The sequence below is a fragment of the Hemiscyllium ocellatum genome, chromosome 16, assembly GCF_020745735.1.
Source record: "Hemiscyllium ocellatum isolate sHemOce1 chromosome 16, sHemOce1.pat.X.cur, whole genome shotgun sequence".
Classification (NCBI taxonomy): Eukaryota; Metazoa; Chordata; class Chondrichthyes; order Orectolobiformes; family Hemiscylliidae; genus Hemiscyllium; species Hemiscyllium ocellatum.
This window is the reverse complement of record NC_083416.1, coordinates 68,759,955-68,780,348: the sequence shown is the minus strand read 5'-3', so window position 1 is coordinate 68,780,348 and position 20,394 is coordinate 68,759,955. Positions and strand designations below refer to the sequence as shown.

The 20,394-nt window shown below is 41.3% G+C and overlaps 1 protein-coding gene across 1 annotated transcript; it reads right to left on the bottom strand.

Moving 5' to 3' along the window:
- Nucleotides 1-15,911: 15,911 nt before the first annotated feature.
- On the bottom strand, nt 15,912-18,740 carry LOC132823085 (nascent polypeptide-associated complex subunit alpha, muscle-specific form-like). Its single transcript, XM_060836625.1, has 3 exons — nt 18,657-18,740; nt 18,192-18,514; nt 15,912-16,125 (listed from the first exon to the last, which is right to left on the bottom strand). Exons 1-3 carry the CDS (start codon nt 18,738-18,740, stop codon nt 15,984-15,986), a joined length of 549 nt encoding a protein of 182 aa, XP_060692608.1. The 3' UTR covers nt 15,912-15,983.
- Nucleotides 18,741-20,394: the final 1,654 nt, after the last annotated feature.

Here is a 20,394-nt window from a genome sequence, read left to right as displayed (position 1 = left end):
GTATTCAAAATACCGAGCCAAGTTTCTTTCATCAACAAAGAATAGCTAGTTTATTTACAAACAAGAATATTTACAAATAAAAATACTCAAACAAAATGCAAATTGACAAGTGGATTGCATAAACTTAAAAGTGACTTATATCCCAACATTCCAGAACTCTATGGCAAATATGAGTAATAGACAATGATAGTAGAACATATCATTGGTACACATCAAATAAAAATTAAATCAAACAAATTTCATGGGCTTCTCAGCATTGCCAATCTCTTTCAGAATTCCTGGAATTTCCTGGACCCCTCACGACACCAGATATATTCAACTTCCCTATTAATTCCCTAGCCCTAGCTAGACAGAACCCATGTAATTCAGCTGCCTAACTACTACTTGTGTACAGGCTACTTTTGAGCCCTCATTACACAGAGCTATTCAATTCTTGTGGGATTTACCCAAATCCCAAAATCATATAAGTTGGGGTTTAGTTGCCTTTAGCATCTCAAACATCCTACTTAACAGAGAGTCCTCTCTCTATCTCCCATACTCACTGACTTCTTGTCTCATTCACTGTCATCCATGAACCTTTCCTTATTGACCGTTGAACTGTCCTGACTAATCTGTTGAAACCCTCCCTTATTGCTGACCAAATATTGAATGTAAAGAGTATTTTGGAATAGCCAAATGCATTCTAACAGCTTGCAACCCTGAATGTTAGAATGCTCACTGAGTACTGTCCTGCAGCACAAATTGATATAACATTCTTATGGAGCCTAGCAGGGTAAATGCTAAGAGGATGTTTCCCATCATGGAAGAATCTAGGATTAGAGGGGATAATCTTAGAATAAAGGGATGTCAATTTAAGACTTCTTAGAGACGATTATGAGTCTTTGGAATGCCTTGTCACAGAAAGTGGTGGGGCAGAATCCTTGTGTATATTTTAGGCTGAGATAGATAGAGTCTTGATCATTCGGGATATCAAAGGTCATAAGGTAAGGACACAAAACTGGATGTGAGGAATATTGGATCAGCCAAGATTCTATTGAATAGCAGAACAGGCTCGATGGATCAAAGGGCCTATTCCTATTCCAATTTCGTGTGATCTTGTGGTAAAATGCACACAACATGCACACCTGCATGTTACCCTCTACACCACACGACATCTTGATTTGGAACTATATTACCCTTTCTTCATTAAACTGGTTTAAAGTCTTGGAATTCCCTTCCTAATAGCATTGTTGGTGCAGCTACACCATCTGAGCTGTAGTGCTGAAAGAAGGTGAGCTCACTACCACTTTTGTCTGGCCTGACCATCCTTAATTTGAATTGTCCCATTTGTGGCTGTCCTTTCCTTACCATTACCAATGGCAATTCCTTACATTTGGGCAGAGAACATAAAATCAAGGAAGCTCAGTCAAACTTCTTCAATGGTTTGGTCTCAGAAGAAGAATTGTGTGTTAACATTTAATAGGGTCTAAGGAATGCCAGAGACTAAAGGAAAGGAGGGAGTAGGTGATGGTTATACGTTGATTAAAGCAGGCTGAATTTGCGACTTAAAAATTGGTTTCTTGGGTAGATTTACATGATCAAAGGCACAGGAACAGAAGTAGTGCAGTTAGTCCATTGATTCTGTTCAGTCATTCAATGAAATCATGGTTGATCTGATCGTCCTCAACTTCACTTTCCTGCCTGTTCTCCAAATCCCTTGATTCCCTTACTGATTAAAACTCTGCCTATCTCAGCCACGAATATTCTTAAAAACCCACGTTAACTATTTGCAGTGAAGAATTCCAAAAACTGACCACCTGCTGAGTGAAGCAGTTCTTCATCTCTGTTTTAAATAAGCTACTCCTTATTTGAGATATGTCTTCTGGTTCAGCATCTGTCTTGTTAAGTCTCCCAAGAATCTTAAATGTTTTATCTGCTCTGTTTGCTTTTTTTTCTCTTTCTATGTGTTAGAATGACTGTAATGCTGGACTTTTAACTTTATTTCTTTATTTTTCTAATTTATAGCTAAGATTTTACATCTAGGCACATGTGTACTTTGGATGACACCAGCAATGGCAATTTTGTACACTTTTCACTGTCTCCCTGTATTCAGTGCATGCGACAATGCAATCTAATTCTAATTTTAGTTCTGCTATCCCCAACAATATTGGCTCTTAGATAATTACTTGCAGTACATTAGATTTGTGACTGTAATTTTAATTTTAGAATAATATTTTACAATAAGCCTTGCACGAGTAGGTTAATGATAAACTTGGCCAAATCAATTACATGGTAACATTTTGTAGTTGGGAGCATCCTTTCAGTGCTCTTTATCAACTGGACTGAGTGATGCTGCCCCCTACAGCACCTGTATATATATTGCTGGAAATTTTGCATACTAATTGCTTTCCTTTGGCATTCTGATGAAAATTATCTAGCAGGTATGAAGAATAAAATTAAAATTTGCAGAATGCTGTTAAAATTTGGAAATTAATTGTTAAGAAATGATATTATCAATGTAGAGAAGTTTCCGGCCGACACGTGGTGGTGCAGGAAATCACAGCAGTAAATACTGATGCAAAATACTCATTTAGTATCTCACCCATCTCCTGTGTTATCACACAGATGGCCTCGTTGATTTTTAAGGTGCCCTATTCTCTCCCTAGCTACTCTTTGTCCCTTAATATATTTGTAGAATCTCCTTGGATTCTCCTTAACCTTTTTTCCAAGGATATCACATGTTCCCTTTATGCCCTCTAGTTTTCCATCTTAAGTATATTCCTACTTCCCTTATACTCCTCTAGTGTATACACCTGTGTGTACCCGTCATATGCTTTCTTTTTTTTCTTGACCAGAGCCTCATTTTTTTTCCAGACATCCAGCATTCCCTACACCTATCAGCCTTGCCCTACGCACTAAAAAGAAAATACTGTCTCTGAACTCTCACTATCTCATTTTTGAAAGCCTCCTGCTTTTCACCCATCCCTTTACCTGTGAATAGCCTCTCCCAATCAACTTTTGAAAGCTTTTGCCTAATACCATCAAAATTAGCCTTACTAAGATTTCAAACTTCAACTTTTAGATCAGGTCTTAGCTTTTCCATAACTAATTTGAAACTAATCGAATTTTGAACTCTGGCCCCAAATGCTAAGTCAGATGCTTTTGTTAATTTTACATTAGTTTCTTAATCTTGCCTCAGGCTGTGGCCAGAGGATCATCGCAGCCATTTTAAATCACCATGTGTCCTATTTAAAACAGTCTCAGTTATTAAAACCAAATGGTGGAACTTGAATATTGATTATCTATTCTTAGCATTAGCATGACAGTAGTCTTATGAGGTTTTGTGACCTACTCGTGCTTTTATTTTTCATGTTCTTAATGTTCATTTCAGGAAGGTAAAGAGTTATTGTTGTTCAGATTCAGTTCACTATTGGGATGAAAACTCTTCTTTAAACTTGATGAATATACAAAACCACAGGACATTGACTCATGAATCTATAATTCTTTATAGACGACATTGTGTGAAATTATACTGAGTTTTATAGGCCACATGGTCCAATAGTTAATTGACGGTACTCATATTCCAAAGAACTCTCCTTTTAGTTTACGTCATCTCATCCTTCCACTGTACTGTATACCTCTGGCTATGTTTTCCTTGTGTGCTTACATAGCTTCCCTTTCAATGCATCTATTGTATTTACGTTAATCCCTTCATGTGGAAGTGACCTCTGGATTTTCACTATTGTCTGATGAAAAGTCTTCTTCACTAGAAGGAACGCTTATTGCAAATGTTACACTACTTGATCACCATAGCAACAATATCAATGTCAAAACCAAGAAGTCACACTGTCCAAAATATCAAAATGATTGAGTCCCTACCGCTAGAAGAGTGACTAAGGTACATTACATCAGTTTTAACAACGTGACAAACAATTAAAAATAAAAACAGTAAAAATATGCTGCCCTTTCATGTGTTTAAAAAGTTGTACACAGTAACTCCCTTTACTTTTCTGTCTGCACCCCAGATATCCCTCCTCCTCCAACTCTCTTTGTAAGCTCAGTACCTATGCTATTGTGTGTGTTTGTTGTCACCTCTTGGGAGGTTCTACTATTTTACTTTCTTACATTTGGAATTAGCCCTCTTTTTTGATCTAGTAAACTAAGTTTCATTGAAGTGTAATGTTATGCAATAAAAGAAAATTAAAACAATATTTCTTGTGATTGGCTGAGATGGGGTTAGAAGAGAAAGGAGCCATGACACTTCCTCAACTGATTATAATAATTTAATGGTACTGTTTGGAATTGACTTTTGGGAATTTAACCCAGTGAGAGTGAAAGCATGTCAATATGGTTCCAAGTCAGAATGTCGTGTGACAAAACTTGCAGATTAAAGTGTCCAATGTAACTACTGTTTTTGTGTCAAGAATAACAGATGCAGATGGGGAGGTTAAAGTTGACAAGAATGTTAGCATATCTGAGAGCTGACTCCAACGCATCAAATTCCATGTTTAACTTGGGCAGACTTTGATCTTCATGTGTAAGTACAACAACTTGCATTTCTTCAGTGCCTTTCATACTTTGTAGGGATAAAAAACCAAGTCACTTCAGAGGAGCATACTTAGCAAACAAACCTAACACTGAGCCACAGAAGGAGATACCATGATAGGTGACAGAAAGTAGGTGTTGTTGGCAGTGGCACACATATGTGGCTGGAGCTTCACTGGGTTGTGAATAGTTTGGTGCACTGTCATTGAAAATTCCTGCTTGCATCTAGATGGATTGAAATGGAACCTAATGAGAACAGTCCCATACAGCTGGACAATGGTGGAGAAATGTTGGAGGAGGATGAAAGCACTTGTGATGAGAGTTTATCCCTGTGTCACTGCGTGTTGGAAGATTTTGAAGGACACTTGATGAGTTGCTGCAGTGCATCTTGTAGATGTTACACGCTGTGTGTCAGTTGTGCACAGAGTGAATGTTTTAAGGGGGTGGAGCTGCACTCACCCAGGAAAGTGGAGAGTACTCAATCAAGCTTCTGATATGTGCTTTGCAGATGGTGGGCAGAGTTTGGATAGGTAGGAATTGAGTTACTTTCCAAAGAATTCTCAGTCCTTGACCAGTTTTTGCTGCAACAATATTTTCTTGGTGGTACAGTTCAGTTTCAAGTGTAACTCCCAGGATGTGGATTGGGGGGGGATTATATTGTGGCATTGCCAACGAATGTCAATGATGGTTGGATTCTATCTTGTTTGATATGGTCATTGCCTGTAAAAAATGAGGTCTGCAGATGCTGGAGATCACAGCTGCAAATGTGTTGCTGGTCAAAGCACAGCAGGTTAGGCAGCATCTCAGGAATAGAGAATTCAACGTTTCGAGCATAAGCCCTTCATCAGGAATGGAATTTCCTGATGAAGGGCTTATGCTCGAAACGTTGAATTCTCTATTCCTGAGATGCTGCCTAACCTGCTGTGCCATGGTCATTGCCTGGCAAGTGTGTGACACAAACATTAGCTGCCGTTTATCAGCCCAAGCCCAGATACGCCAGTATGGCCATTATCCAGATCTTGCTGCATATTAAGCCAGACAGCTTGACAATGTGAACAGCTGTGAGTAGAACTAAACATTGCGCAATCATCACTGAACATTTTCAAATGGACTATTTCCAGCATTTTTATTTTCCATTTCAGATATCCAGGATTCACAATATTTTGTTTCAGAGTTATGAATTATTGTTAAGTGATGCACTCTGCCTCCCAATGTCCCAAGGGGGATTATTTAAGTAATTGTTCAAACAAATGAAATATGGAGACTCCTCCATTAAAAGTTTGATAATACATATTACTTTAATGGATGAGATATCGTTATTCCATTGAACAAACGATCATTGTTGATGTAACATGGAATCACTGTCACCTTAAATATAAAGAATATTGGTTTGGCACCAATTGAGATTTGGTTTGAGATTAAGATATAGTGTATTGGAGAAACAGTTTTCGCACTGAAAATATTTAATAAACTGCAAGGAACACAAATTTATTTGGAAACAAACAGGCAATGCTGAGTTAGGAAACAAGAGGTCAGGAGTTTTAATAACAAGCTCATTGCTGAGATGCAAATGGGAGGTTAAAATTGTAAAAAATGTTAACATATCTGAAAGCTGACTCCAACACATCAAATTCCGGGTTTAACCAGGGCAGGCTTTGATCTCCATGTGTAACTACAACAGCTTGCATTGCTTTGGTGCCTTTCATACTTTGTAGTTAAAAACTGAAAATATGTTGCTGGTTAAAGCACAGCAGGTTAGGCAGCATCCAAGGAACAGGAAATTCAATGTTTCGGGCCAGAGCCCTTCATCAGGAATGAGGAGAATGTGCCAGGCAGGCTAAGATAAAAGGTAGGGAGGAGGGACTTGGGGGAGGGGCGATGGAGATGTGATAGGTGGAAGGAGGTCAAGGTGAGGGTGATAGGTTGGAGTGGGGTGGGGGCGGAGAGGTCAGGAAGAAGATTGCAGGTTAGGAGGGCGGTGCTGAGTTGAGGGAACCAACTGAGACAAGGTGGGGGGAGGGGAAATGAGCAGGATTTTATGTTCTGCCGATGGAGGAGTCCAAGGACCTGCATGTCCTCGGTGGAGTGGGAGGGAGAGTTAAAGTGTTGAGCCACGGGGTGGCAGAACATAACAACACGACGGCTGGAGGAGGAGCACCTCATCTTCCGCCTGGGAACCCTCCAACCACAAGGAATGAACTCAGATTTCTCCAGTTTCCTCATTTCCCCTCCCCCCACCTTGTCTCAGTCAGTTCCCTCAACTCAGCACCGCCCTCCTAACCTGCAATCTTCTTCCTGACCTCTCCGCCCCCACCCCACTCCAACCTATCACCCTCACCTTGACCTCCTTCCACCTATCACATCTCCATCGCCCCTCCCCCAAGTCCCTCCTCCCTACCTTTTATCTTAGCCTGCCTGGCACATTCTCCTCATTCCTGATGAAGGGCTCTGGCCCGAAACATCGAATTTCCTGTTCCTTGGATGCTGCCTAACCTGCTCTGCTTTAACCAGCAACACATTTTCAGCTCTGATTTCCAGCATCTGCAGACCTCACTTTTTACTTTGTAGTTAAAAAACCAAGTCACTTTAGAGGAATATACTTAACAAACTTGACAGTGAGCCACTGAAGGAGATATCAGGACAGGTGACAGACATTAGGCATTGTATGGTGGTGGCACACATACGTGACTGGAACTTCATTAGGTTGTGAATAGGTTTGTTTTGTCTCAGTGAACAAACTTGCTTATAACTAGCTAGATAAAAATAGAACAGGATGAGAACAGTCCCATACAGCTGGAAAATGGTGGGGAAATGTTGGAGGAGGATGAGAGCATTTGTGATGAGAGTTTATTCCCATATTTTTGAAATATTGAAACTCAAAAGTTGGATGGAAGGTGCCTGCTGCAGCTTATTGTTACTCCAGACAGGAGATCTGCTGTCATTGCATGTCATGCTCTCCATATTATGCCATCCTAGCAGATGCACCATAGCTCACCTGCAATCACTCTGTGACAATTATCACCCAACAATGTCTAAGTCTGGGTCCACTGCTTTTCGTTATTCATATAAATCTTTGGATATGAAAGTAGGAGGTATGGTTAGTAAGTTTGCAGATTACATCAAAATTGGAGTTACAGTGGACAGCGAAGAAGGATGCCTCAGAGAGAAATGGGATCTTGATCAGATAGGCCCATGGGCCAAGGAGTGGCAGATGGAGCTTAATTTAAATAAATGTGAGGTGCTGCATTTTGGAAAGGCAAATCAGGGCAGGACTTATACACTTAATGATAAAGACGTCACTTCCTTCTAGTTTTCCTCTAGTTTGTTTTGATGTATTCCTTCTGAATATCATTTTGTTTTCTTTTTTGGCATTGATAACAAATCCATAACCTGAGTTTCTAGACATTGATTGATCTATGATCATCTGTGGGGCCTCTTCTGATTTTGCAAGTATTAATGTATTACTGCAAATTTCTTGTCTCCCATTTTTACATCTGAAAGTACACTTGGCTCTCTGAATTTATCTTCTGTGCACTAATTGACGATTTTTTGAGACTGTGTCAAGCTTTATTGTTTCCTCCTCTCTATACCTGAAACACATCTGACTGTCCATCTTTAGGCCTGATTTTCATTATCAAGATGGAAAGATATCACATCTTTCATGTCCAGTCGGCTCATTCGCTTTTAGTGCCAAACAAAATCATTGTTTTTCATTAGCCTTTGTAATCAGTCTTGCCTACTTCTGTATTGAATGGAAGTTACTATAAGATTATATATTTTATGGGGCAGGCAGCACAGTAGCTCAGTGGTTAGCACTGCTGCCTCACAACACCAGGGTCTCAGGTTCGATCCCAACCTCGGGTGGGTTTCCGCTGGGCGCTCTGGTTTCATCCCACAGTACAAAGGTGTGATGGTCAAGTGAATTGGCCATGCTAAGTTGCCTGTAGTGTTATGTGCATTAGTCAGAGGGAAATCGCTCTGCGTGTGGTTGGAGGGTCGCAAGGTGGAAAATGAGGCGTTCTTCTTCCAGGCGTCGCATGGTAAGGATTTGGTGATGGAGGAGGCCCAGGGCCTGCATGCCGTTGGCAAAAGGGGTGTTAAAGTGTTTGGCCACGGGGCAGTGGGGTTGTTTCATTCATGTATCCTGGAGATGTTCCCTCCAACCACACGGGATCAATGTAGATTTCACCAATTTCCTCATTTCTCCTCCCCTCACCTTATCCCACAACCAATCTTTCAACTTGGCCCTATTGACCTGTCTATTTTCCTTCTCACCTATCTGCTTCACCCTCCTTTCTGACCTATCACCTTTATCTACCTGTTGTATTCTCAGAATACTTCCCCCAGCCCCACCCCTCCCATTTATCTCTCAGTCCCCTTGGGCCACCCCGTCATGGCTGATGAAGAGCTTATGCTTGAAATAGCGATTCTCCTCCTTGGATGCTACTTGACCAACTGTGCTTTTCTAGCATCACGTTCTTTGACTCTATCTCCAGTAGCTGCAGTGCTCACTTTCTTCCACCTTTAATACTCATACCAGTTTTTGAAGAACCATTTAGTCAAATGTTAGCAAATTGTGTCGGTCCATTATCAAACAAAAAAGCAGGTCATCAGAACATCCTTATCATTATGGATATTATAACTCACTTTCCAGAGGCTATTCCTTTGAAAACAATGATAGCTAACATAGTAATGGAAAAGTTAACTCAATTTTTTTTAAACTTGCTATGGCCTACCAATTGTAAAACAATTTAACCACATTTCTAAAAACATATCTAAAATTTTCCAGGGTGTAATCAGCAATCAGGGTTAAAAAAAAAATTATTGACATTTTTTTAGATTACATTACTTACAGTGTGGAAACAGGCCCTTCGGCCCAACAAGTCCACACCAACCCGCCCTTACCCATACATTTACCCCTTACCTGGCACTATGGGCAATTTAGCATGGCCAATTCACCTGACCCGCACATCTTTGGACTGTGGGAGGAAACCGGAGCACCCGGAGGAAACCCACGCAGACACGGGGAGAACGTGCAAACTCCACACAGACAGTCGCCTGAGTCGGGGATTGAACCCAGGTTTTACTGCCTATCAACGACAAACCACACTTCAAATGCTTTGGAATGGGACCATCAACAATTATTAAAGCCTGTTTTCATGAATACCCAAACAATTGAGACATAGGATTATATTTCTTACCATTTGCTACGAGAAATTCCCCAAATGAAGCTACTGGGTTTAGTTCCTTCAAACTCATATACAGCCATGAGATAAGAGATCTACTAAATTGATTAAGGAAAAGTTCTTAAGATAAAAAGATGAATCATCAGTGTTAGAGTATGTGCCTAACTTTTTAGTGAGACTTACATGTGCATGTAAAATCATGCAGGAACATTTAAAAAAAAGCTAACGAAAGTGAAAGAATGGGAAGATGAGCATGCCATGACTAGAACATTTCAAGCAAGAGATAAAATTTTGGGTATTATTGCCTCTACAAAGGGAACCTTGAAAAGCAAAATTCAATGATCACATTAGGATAGTTAGAAAGATTTGTAAAGTTATTGATCTGACAGATACCTGATTATAGGGAAAACAAAATTGAAGGGGTCACATGGACATATTGAAGTGATAGAGTTGCAAGGAAGAAGATAAAAAAAGAGCAAACCTGTTAAATGGTAAGAGCAGTGAAGGATAACAGAAGCAATAAGGGTGAGGTAGAAGGAGAAGTAGACTGTGCGCAAAGTGCTGCAACTCAATCAATTGAAATGAAATACTAGGACAGTTAGACAATGTATTCTTATATTTAGAGAATGAACAATGGGAAGATCCTGTAAGATTACCTAAGGGGAGTATTAGGAAATATGTAGCAATACAACTGAATGCACAATATTCATTAAATATAATGTAGACTCAGAGGCTCAGTGCCATTAAAAACACACCATTACCAGTTCAGCCCAGGAAAACAAACTCCAATGGAAACTAAAATGGAATACATCCTGGAAAATATTCAATCTTGCCAAAGCAGCTGGAGTTCACCAGTTGTGTTCATTCCTAAACTGGATGGATAGACATAACAGATTCTGCATGGATTACAAAAGTCTAAATGTATCCAATTCCTCACTTAGAACATTGTATTCTCAGGGTTGCCAGTGTTTCATTTATTTCTAAATTGGGTATCTTGAAGGAGTATGAGCAAGTACCACTCCCCACCCCCACCCTCCTCTAGCTTATCTCTCCACACTTCAGGCTCTCTGCCTTTATTCCTGTTGAAGGGCTTTTGCCCGAAACGTTGATTTCGCTGCTCCTTGGATGCTGCCTGACCTGTTGTGCTCTTCCAGCACCACTAATCCAGAAACTGGTTTCCAGCATCTGCAGTCATTGTTTTTACCTCATTAAAAGCTAAAGGATTATCCACCTTCGTTACACCAAAAGAGTTATATGTATGTCTAAGATTTATTTTTGCTGACCACTTTGAAAAATTGCTTTGAAAGTCCTCCACTGCTCATCAACCATCCCATCATAAAATTTTTGTTTCCAGTCTACTTTGCGAAGTACTCCCTCATTCCCTTGTTTAAGCACTGCACCTTGGTATTGGATTTTACTTCACACTTTCCATCTGTATTCTAAATTTAACCTTACTGTGAGCACTCCTTCCAAGGAGTTCCTTGTCGATGAAGTCATTAATTATTCCTGTCTCATTACACAGGACCAGATTGAAGATAGCTTGCTCCCTCATTAGTTCTATTACATGCTGTTCAAGAAAACTATCATGGATAGACTCAACAAACTCCTCGTAGTAAAAAATGAGGTCTGCAGATGCTGGAGATCACAGCTGAAAATGTGTTGCTGGTCAAAGCACAGCAGGCCAGGCAGCATCTCAGGAATAGGGAATTCGACGTTTCGAGCATAAGCCCTTCATCAGGAATGAGAGAGAGTAGCCAAGCAGGCTAAGATAAAAGGTAGGGAGGAGGGACTTGGGGGAGGGGCGATGGAGGTGGGATAGGTGGAATGAGGTCACGGTGAGGGTGATAGGCCGGAGTGGGGTGGGGGCGGAGAGGTCAGGAAGGAGATTGCAGGTTAGGAGGGCGGTGCTGAGTTGAGGGAACCGACTGAGACAAGGTGGGGGGAGGGGAAATGAGGAAACTGGAGAAATCTGAATTCATACCTTGTGGTTGGAGGGTTCCCAGGCGGAAGATGAGGCGCTCCTCCTCCAGCCGTCGTGTTGTTATGTTCTGCCGGTGGAGGAGTCCAAGGACCTGCATGTCCTCGGTGGAGTGGGAGGGAGAGTTAAAGTGTTGAGCCACGGGGTGGTTGGGTTGGTTGGTCTGGGCGGCCCAGAGGTGTTCTCTGAAGCGTTCCGCAAGTAAGCGGCCTGTCTCCCCAATATAGAGGAGGCCACATTGGGTGCAGCGGATGCAATAGATGATGTGTGTGGAGGTACAGGTGAACTTGTGGCGGATATGGAAGGATCCCTTGGGGCCTTGGAGGGAAGTGAGTGTGGAGGTGTGGGCGCAAGTTTTACATTTCCTGCGGTTACAGGGGAAAGTGCCGGGGGTGGAGGTTGGGTTGGTGGGGGGTGTGGATCTGACAAGGGAGTCACGAAGGGAGTGGTCCTTGCGGAACGCTGATAGGGGAGGGGAGGGAAATATATCCTTGGTGGTGGGGTCCGTTTGGAGGTGGCGGAAATGACGGCGGATGATACGTTGTATGCGGAGGTTGGTGGGGTGGTAGGTGAGAACCAGTGGGGTTCTGTCTTGGTGGCGGTTGGAGGAGCGGGGCTCAAGGGCGGAGGAGCGGGAAGTGGAGGAGATGCGGTGGAGGGCATTGTCGATCACGTCTGGGGGGAATCTGCGGTCCTTGAAGAAGGAGGCCATCTGGGCTGTGCGGTGTTGGAACTGGTCCTCCTGGGAGCAGATGCGGCGGAGGCGAAGGAATTGGGAATATGGGATGGAGTTTTTGCAGGGGGCAGGGTGGGAGGAGGTGTAGTCCAGGTAGCTGTGGTGGGAGGAGGTGTAGTCCAGGTAGCTGTGGTGGGAGGAGGTGTAGTCCAGGTAGCTCCTCAAACTACCCTGACTGAACTGGTTCGACGAATCGACATGTAGATTAAAATGCCCCAATGATAATTGTCATACCATTTTTACAGGCATTAGTCATTTCATTGCTTCTTGCCCACCCCAATGTGATGTTATTATTTGGTGGCCTATAGACTATGCCGATCAGTGACATTTTCTTCTCAGAATTTCTAATGTCAACCCAAATGGATTCAACCTTATTCTCCATAGAATCTATATCATCTCTCAGCACAGCCCTGATGTCATCCTTGAATATCGGAGCTACACCACCTCTCTTACTTTCCTGCCTGTCCTTCTGAATAGTCTGATACCCCTGGATATTTAATTCACAGTCGTGACCATCCTGTACCCATGTCTCCATGATGGCTACCAAATCATTTTACCCCATTAACTCATCAACCTTGTTACGAATGCTATGAGCATTCAGTTAAAGTGCCCTTATGCTAGCTTTCTTATCCTCATGATTTCCATCACCTCTAATAATATCTCTTGAGTTATCCTTCCTTTTCACTTCTTTCATAATCTGCCTTGAACATAAACCCTCCTGCACACATATTAACCTGCTGCTTACCTTTTTATTTACCATACTTCCTGTCATTTTTCCCTTTTCCTTTCTCCCGACACACTAGTTTAAAGTTCTATTGACAACCCTATTTATCCTTTTCGTTAGAACACTGGTTCCAGATCGGTTTAGGTGGAGACCATCACATCGGTACAGATCATGCCGGTTCCAAAACTGATGCCAATGCCCGTGAATGGAACCCCTCTGTCCCACATCAATCTCTTAGCCACATGTTTACTTCCTTAATTTTCTTATTCCTAAAACAATTTGTATGTGGCTTTGGCAGTAATCTGGAGATTATGACCCTCGGGAACCTGTTCCTAGACTTAATAATTTTGTTCCTAGTTCTTAATAATCCCCAAACAGGTCCTCCATCCTAGCCTTGCCTATGCTGTTAGTCCCAATGTAGACCACAACAACTGGATCCTGCCCCTCTCACTCCAATATCCTTTCAAGCCACTCAGAGATGTCCTGCACCCTGGCATCAGGCAGGCTACACTCCATGCCCAATCCGCCTTGCAAAGGATACTATCTAATGCTCTAATTACAGAATCCTCTATAACTAGCAATTGTCTTTTTGCTCCCACCTCTTGAATGACCTTCTGCACCATCCTTCCTGCAGCCCTTTTCCTCATCCACACAGGGAGCAAGCACATCATACCTGTTGGATAAGGTCAAAAGCTGAGGCTCCTCCACTCCTGAACTCAGGATCCCCCTACCTACCTCACTTGCAATCACACTCTGTTGTCCCTGATCACTAACTGAATTTGAATTACATAATCTACCAGGTGTGATTGCCTCCTGAAACAAAGCATCCAGCTAACCTAGAGGAGGGCAAGTGGGAGACACTACACGTGTAGTATCTTGGGATCAGCCACTGCCCAAATATATCAATTCACTCACCTCCCCAAACCGCAATTCGACCACAATGAAGGCCGCTACTCCCGTGCGGTAAGCTTTTAAGTGGAGAATTTACCTTCCAAACAGCCCCCTGGTTTCTTCTCTCAGGACGCTCTGGCTGCAGGAAATTCCTCTCCATCTCTCATTTAAATCAGATGCCTCTTACCCTAAAACTTTGACCTTCTGTTCTGGATAGCCCCATTTCAGGAAACATCTGCTCTACATTCACTTTCTGGATTAATGGTGTTGTAAAGGCACAGCAGTTCAGGCAGCATCCAAGGAACAGTAAAATCGATGTTGTCAATCAGCTTTAGCATGTTATATATCTCAGTTAGATCTCCCCTCACTTTCTAAACTCTAACAATTGTAGGGCTGAACTAACAATGAAGACATACAAAAATATCAAGAGCAGTACAGGGCAGGAACAGGCCCTTCGATTCATCAAAAATGTGCCAACATATGATGCTTTTCTCAACTAAAAACCTTTTGCCTCTCGGAGGTCTGTACCCCTCTATTCCCTGTCTTTTCATTTCTGTCAAGATGCTCCGCAATGTTGCTATTGGATTGGCCTCGACTGCCTTCTCTGGCAGCACATTCCAGGCATTACCACCCTGTGTGAAAAACTTGCTCTTCACATCTCCTTTAAACTTACTCCTTTTACCTTAAACCTATGCCCCCTAGTAATTAATATTTCAATGCTGGGAAAAAGACTCTGACTATCTGTTCTACCCATGCATCTCATAAATTTGTAAACTCCTATCAAGTCGCCCCTTATCCTTTAACATTCAAGTGAAAACAAACCAAGTTTTTCCAATCTCTCCTCTTAGCAAATACCCTCCAAACCAGGCAACATCCTGCTTCTGTACCCTCTTTAAAACCTCCACAACCTTCTTGTAGAGTGGTATACAATATTCCAAATATACTAGAACTGTAGACAATATTCCAAATATGGCCTGTCTAAAGTTCTATACAATGGCAAAATGACTTTCTCAATGACTGGTCAACCTCTCCTCATAAGGCAAGTTTTTCACTAGTTTTTAAACTAGTGAACTTTCTTTGATCTGGCTCCATTGCAATTACATTCTCCCTCAAGTAAGGGACAAAAACTGTACACGGTATCTCAGATGTGGTCTCACCAATAACTCTGTAGAATTGAAACAACACTTCCCTACCTTTATACTCCACTCATTTAGCAATAAATGCTAAAATTCCATTTGCCTTCCTTATTATTTGCTGTACCTTTGAACCCCCATGTTTCTCAAGTTGACAGCATCTGACAGCACAGCAGCAGTTTCCATGAGTGTATTGGAGACACCCCAACTCTAACCACCAATCTTCTCAACACCTTCAAAGACTTTAAACAGGAAGACTATTTTTCAACATCTAGTACTGGATAATCATAAATTTCTTCCAACTAAATATTGCGAAGTCCAAAACCACTTTCTTCATCTCCTGTCATAAACCTTTTTCCTTTGCCGCAGACTTGATTCCTCTTTCTTGCAAATGTGAGATTGAATTAGATAATAATCAATTCTGATATTGCAGTTAATCTTATGGTAAGGCAAGGTAATTCCTGTGGTCAACTGGGAGTCCTGATGAGTAAGGTTGGAAGGAGGCAGGGTGGGCAGTGAAATAGGAAGAGGTAACACAATAAGGAGGAAACCTTGGGAAAGGGACTCCAATAGATTTGTAAGTTCCTACCGAACTCAAAAATCCAGGATTTATGGATTTAAACTGATGTGCTAAGACAATCAAAAACGCAAACAATTTTTGACTTTAAAGTTGCTATTTTATTTTGAAAGTTAGTTAGGGAACTTGAAATTGATGATGTATTTCTTCAAATTGGTCTTGATATGTTGCCAGATAATGGACTGTTATCTCATCGTCAGGAAAGCATCATGTCTGGTAATACAACAAAAAATCTCAGTCCATAAAATGTACCAAGTTTCCCATCACCAGACCATGGTCTCTCAGGATTCTGGCTTGCCTCCTCAAGTGATGAGCCCAATATGGGGACATTCCTGGTGGTATACTTTGAAACCGGCTCCTTGGGGTCTTGGAACAACTTTGATAAATAAGAACCATAAGTTAGTAGAAGTTATATCGAGAAAAGGAGGCTTGCTATTTGTTGTGACAATAACTTCCATTAATTTCTATTTATAACAATCTGTTTTAGTTAGTTACTTGCCTAACAATATCCAAATGCAAGAAAGTGGAATGATAGTGCTATAACTGTTCAATTGGAATTCTACATAGTGATTAGCCACGCGCGTTCATTTTGCGAACTGTACCGCAGCACAGACTATAAAACTAGATTTCGGTGAGTGGAGAAAGAGGGCATATTGAGGCCGAAGCTCAGGATCCAGAATGTCAGCTTCAACACTGCAGCAAGAAAATATACTGAGGTCCAAGATCAGAGGCCCAACATGTCAGCTCCAACACAACAGCAAGAGGGGCATAGAAAGCTTATATTGAGATGGGAATCTCTGTTTAATATCTACAGTTTCAAGCAATCATGACTGCTGACTGGAAAAAAAATTCAATAGTAATATCACATGGAAGTGGCGAGTTGATTAGTTTATGATTTTAAAATGCATTTTTTTGGGAGAAGGGATTAACTGAGAAACAACAGGAATAACTGCAAGTCAGGGCGAACACAAAGTAATATAAGTAAGCAAAGTAGGGCAATGCAAGTAAAGTTAGCGGTGAGAAAGTAAGTTTATAGTATTCCTTTATAAATATAGTTACTCCCTTCTTTAAAATGAAATTATTAAGGGAAGTCATGGCAGCAAAGGTTGCACCTGTGATATTCTCCTACTGCACCATGTGGCAAATCATGGAAGCTTCAGTTATGTCTGGTGACCACATGTCCGGGAAGTATATCCTGCTGCAAATACTGGTTAATTGCATTTCAGAGCTGGAGCTGTAGGTGAGTTCATTGTGGAGCATCAGTAACACTGAGTATGTTGTGGATAGCACACTTACTGAGATGGTCACACTACAGGTGAAGACTGAATAGGCAGAAAGGGCATCGGTGACCACCAGAGAAAAGGAAGGCAAGTAGAGGTGGTATTCTTGTGGCCATCCTCCTTTCTAACAGGTATGCCATCTTGCTGGGGTGACCGTGCAGGGGAAAACAGTGGAAGCCAACTTCACAGTACCATGGGAGGGCACAACAGGGGAGAAGGAAGAATGGCAGGATTATAATGGCAGGAGATCCAATTGTAAGGGGCACAGGTAGGCATTTCTGTAGCGGTAAAGAAACTCCAGGATGGTGTGTTGCCTCCCTGGTACCAGATCAGGAATGTCACTGAATGGCTGCTGGACATTGAGGGATAAACAGACAGAAATTGTGGCACATATTGGTACCAATGATATTGGCAGAAAAGTGGATGAGGTCCTGTTAGCAGATTTTAGGGAGTTAGGAATTTGAATAAAAACAGGATCCAAAACATGGCAATGTCTGTGCTACCTCTGGTGTCATGTGCTTGTCAGCACAGAAATATGAAGTTGGTCCAAAACCTTCCTGAGGTGCAGTGCCCAGAACTAAAGCACGGACAATCTAACCAATTTTACACGTTAACGGTATAATGTTAGCCCCTTTGAAATAAACACTAATATTTCTTTTAAATTACTTTTGAATAGTTTAGATTTATATTTGTGGTTCCTCAGTAAGTTATGGAGCTATACAAGGCTTTCTTAGGGAGAGTGACAAGCTGAAATTGACATGCTTCCCTGAGGCAAGGGAGAATGAATAAAAATCAGTAGCCTGGCCACCTGCCGAGTTTCACAGGTTGCTTGAACCAGGTAGGTTGGAACAAGTACAGCCTTGAGAACAGGAAGCTACTACCTCTCCTCTTAGTTTGGGGACAGAATAGCTGGGAAACAAAAATGGAAAAATTGCAACTTCCTTTTTTTACCTGCTGTATTATAGAATATTATAATGAAATCATCATTTTAGCTTTAAAGTCTACGCATTTTGGTGTTCTTTGACTAATCTAATGATGTCTTAACTGCCCTCATTAAAATCATTTTATGCATTGGTTTCAAATTTGTAGAGAAAAGGATATTGTTAATGCATATTCTTAGAAAACTTATATAATGGTCCCTTTCTCCTTTTACATTCCTGACCTTGCTTTTGTAGGGCTGAAAGGTGTTATGTTTCTTGAGCTTAGCTTTGTAGATCTGGTTGGAGTGGACCCTGATGATCTTGACTTATCAGTACATTCTGAAGATTCTGAACTTATTGTGGATGCTGAAGATTCTGTCCTTCTTTTGGATGCTGAAGACTTTGAACCTTTTTTGGGCACTGAAGGCTTTGAACCTTTTTTGGGCGCTGAAGGCTTTGAACCTTTTTTGGGCGATGAAGACTTTGAACCTTTTTTGGGCGATGAAGGTTTTGAACCTCTCTTGGCCGCTGAAGATTTTGCACATTCACAGGTCTCATATTCTTTCTAAAATGAAAGGAATTCCTGAACAAAGAGAAGATATAGCAATGTTCTCCGCAGATCAAGAGGTTTATACAATAAACTGTTTCTACTCAAAGATGCACAAGTGAGAACAAACCACTCACCAAGTCTATACTATAATATTTACCTGATAACTGCAGCTCAATTTCACACATTCAATAAAGCCCTTTGGACACGGGAACATTGAAGATGATGCTATATCCTGCTTCATGTTCCTTTTTAATTCCTACCTCACTTTATCCTGCTATATGACATGAAGTGCAAGCTGCAGAGTGTATGATTATGGATGTTTTGCTTTGAAGCAAAACAAATCGCCCCTGTCCCTCATCCTAATTTACCCCTTCTCTTTTTTTTCCAGATTCCCATGAACTGTTCAGCCAATGTAGTGGCAGGAGGTAGAGACATGTGTGAATTTTAAAGGCTCATCTGTATCTGATGAGTCACAGGACATGCATGACTAAACAGGCCAGGGTAAAGATAACTTGACTTGTAGCTCCCAGAAAGTGAGATCACAGCTGATTTCATAGCTGCATTTCAACCTCACACACTCGACATTGCTGGAAGCATAACACCTACATCTCCCAATGTTTACATACTACCAGGTAATAGGACCAGACAGTGGTAAATTAGTAAAGTTATTGATCTGATAATCCAGAGATCAAGGCAAAGGTTCTGTGAACATAAGGTCAAATCCCAACACGAGAGCTGATGGATTTGAATTCTATTAATAGATCTGGAATATAGAGCCAGTCTCCCAATAATAGTAATGGTGACAACTATCTCAATTGGCCTATCTGGTTCACTAATCCTTACCCTGTGTGGCCCAGATTTGACTTCAGATCCAGAACAATGTGGTTGACTCTTACATGTCCTCTGAAATGGTCAAGTGTGACAGTCAGTTCAAGGACAATTAGGGATGCTAAACAAATAGTGGCCATGCCAGCAATAATCACAGCTCAAAGTAATAAGCAAAAAGTACAATTACTGCCACTTCAACCACATCAAGGTTTCCCATCTGTGGTTTGCAACACTCAGAGAGATTGGTAGACAGAAATTTAGGTCATAAGCTCTAATGCAACAATGGCAAGTCTGAAGCTCCAACAAAGTTCATACAGCGCTTTTTTTTTAACACAGGGACGTGGCCAACTGTCCAATCTTTTTGACCTGAATCCTGTCTCGAAGAACTAGGTACACCAGCTTAAAAAACTGATTGATAAAGCTGTTTTCTCTCCTGTGGCTCCGACAGGTTTCCCAGAACTCACCCTCTCACAGGTCTGGGGTTTAGGCAACACTTTAGCATCAAAATGGTGTCAAAATGAGAAAATATTTGGAAGCACTAACCTCGATAGCACAACACTCATTAACATACTTTCCTCCCTCTTGCAAAACAAGTTGGCAAACACCCAGAGGCAGCAACAATTCCCCAGAAGGTGGCAGGCCCTTGACTATTCTCATTCCAAAGGAGCTGGTGATTGTCATTGTGGGCGCAGTTGGAATGAGCACATGGTCAGTGTTGAGGATGAAACCCTGAAACCCATCGTATGTTCAAATCTCATCGTCCTTCTCACATTCTATTTCCTTTTTGATTTAATTGAAACCGGTGTCATTGTCAGATTGGGATTGCAAAATGGTAGACAAGAATGTATCCAAAAAGTACATAAACACATTGGAACTGCTAAATCTGTCAAAGAAACGTCAAACAACTTAGAATACATATCAACTTAAAATACATACAGTTGTTTTCATAAGAAATTAGTTAAGAAATTACAATGTACTGAATGTGTTTTCTAAGCAATTATTTTTCTTAAAATAGCGGCATTATCAATAGCTACAGCATGGCTCCTCAGGTTTTCCCATAATGGATA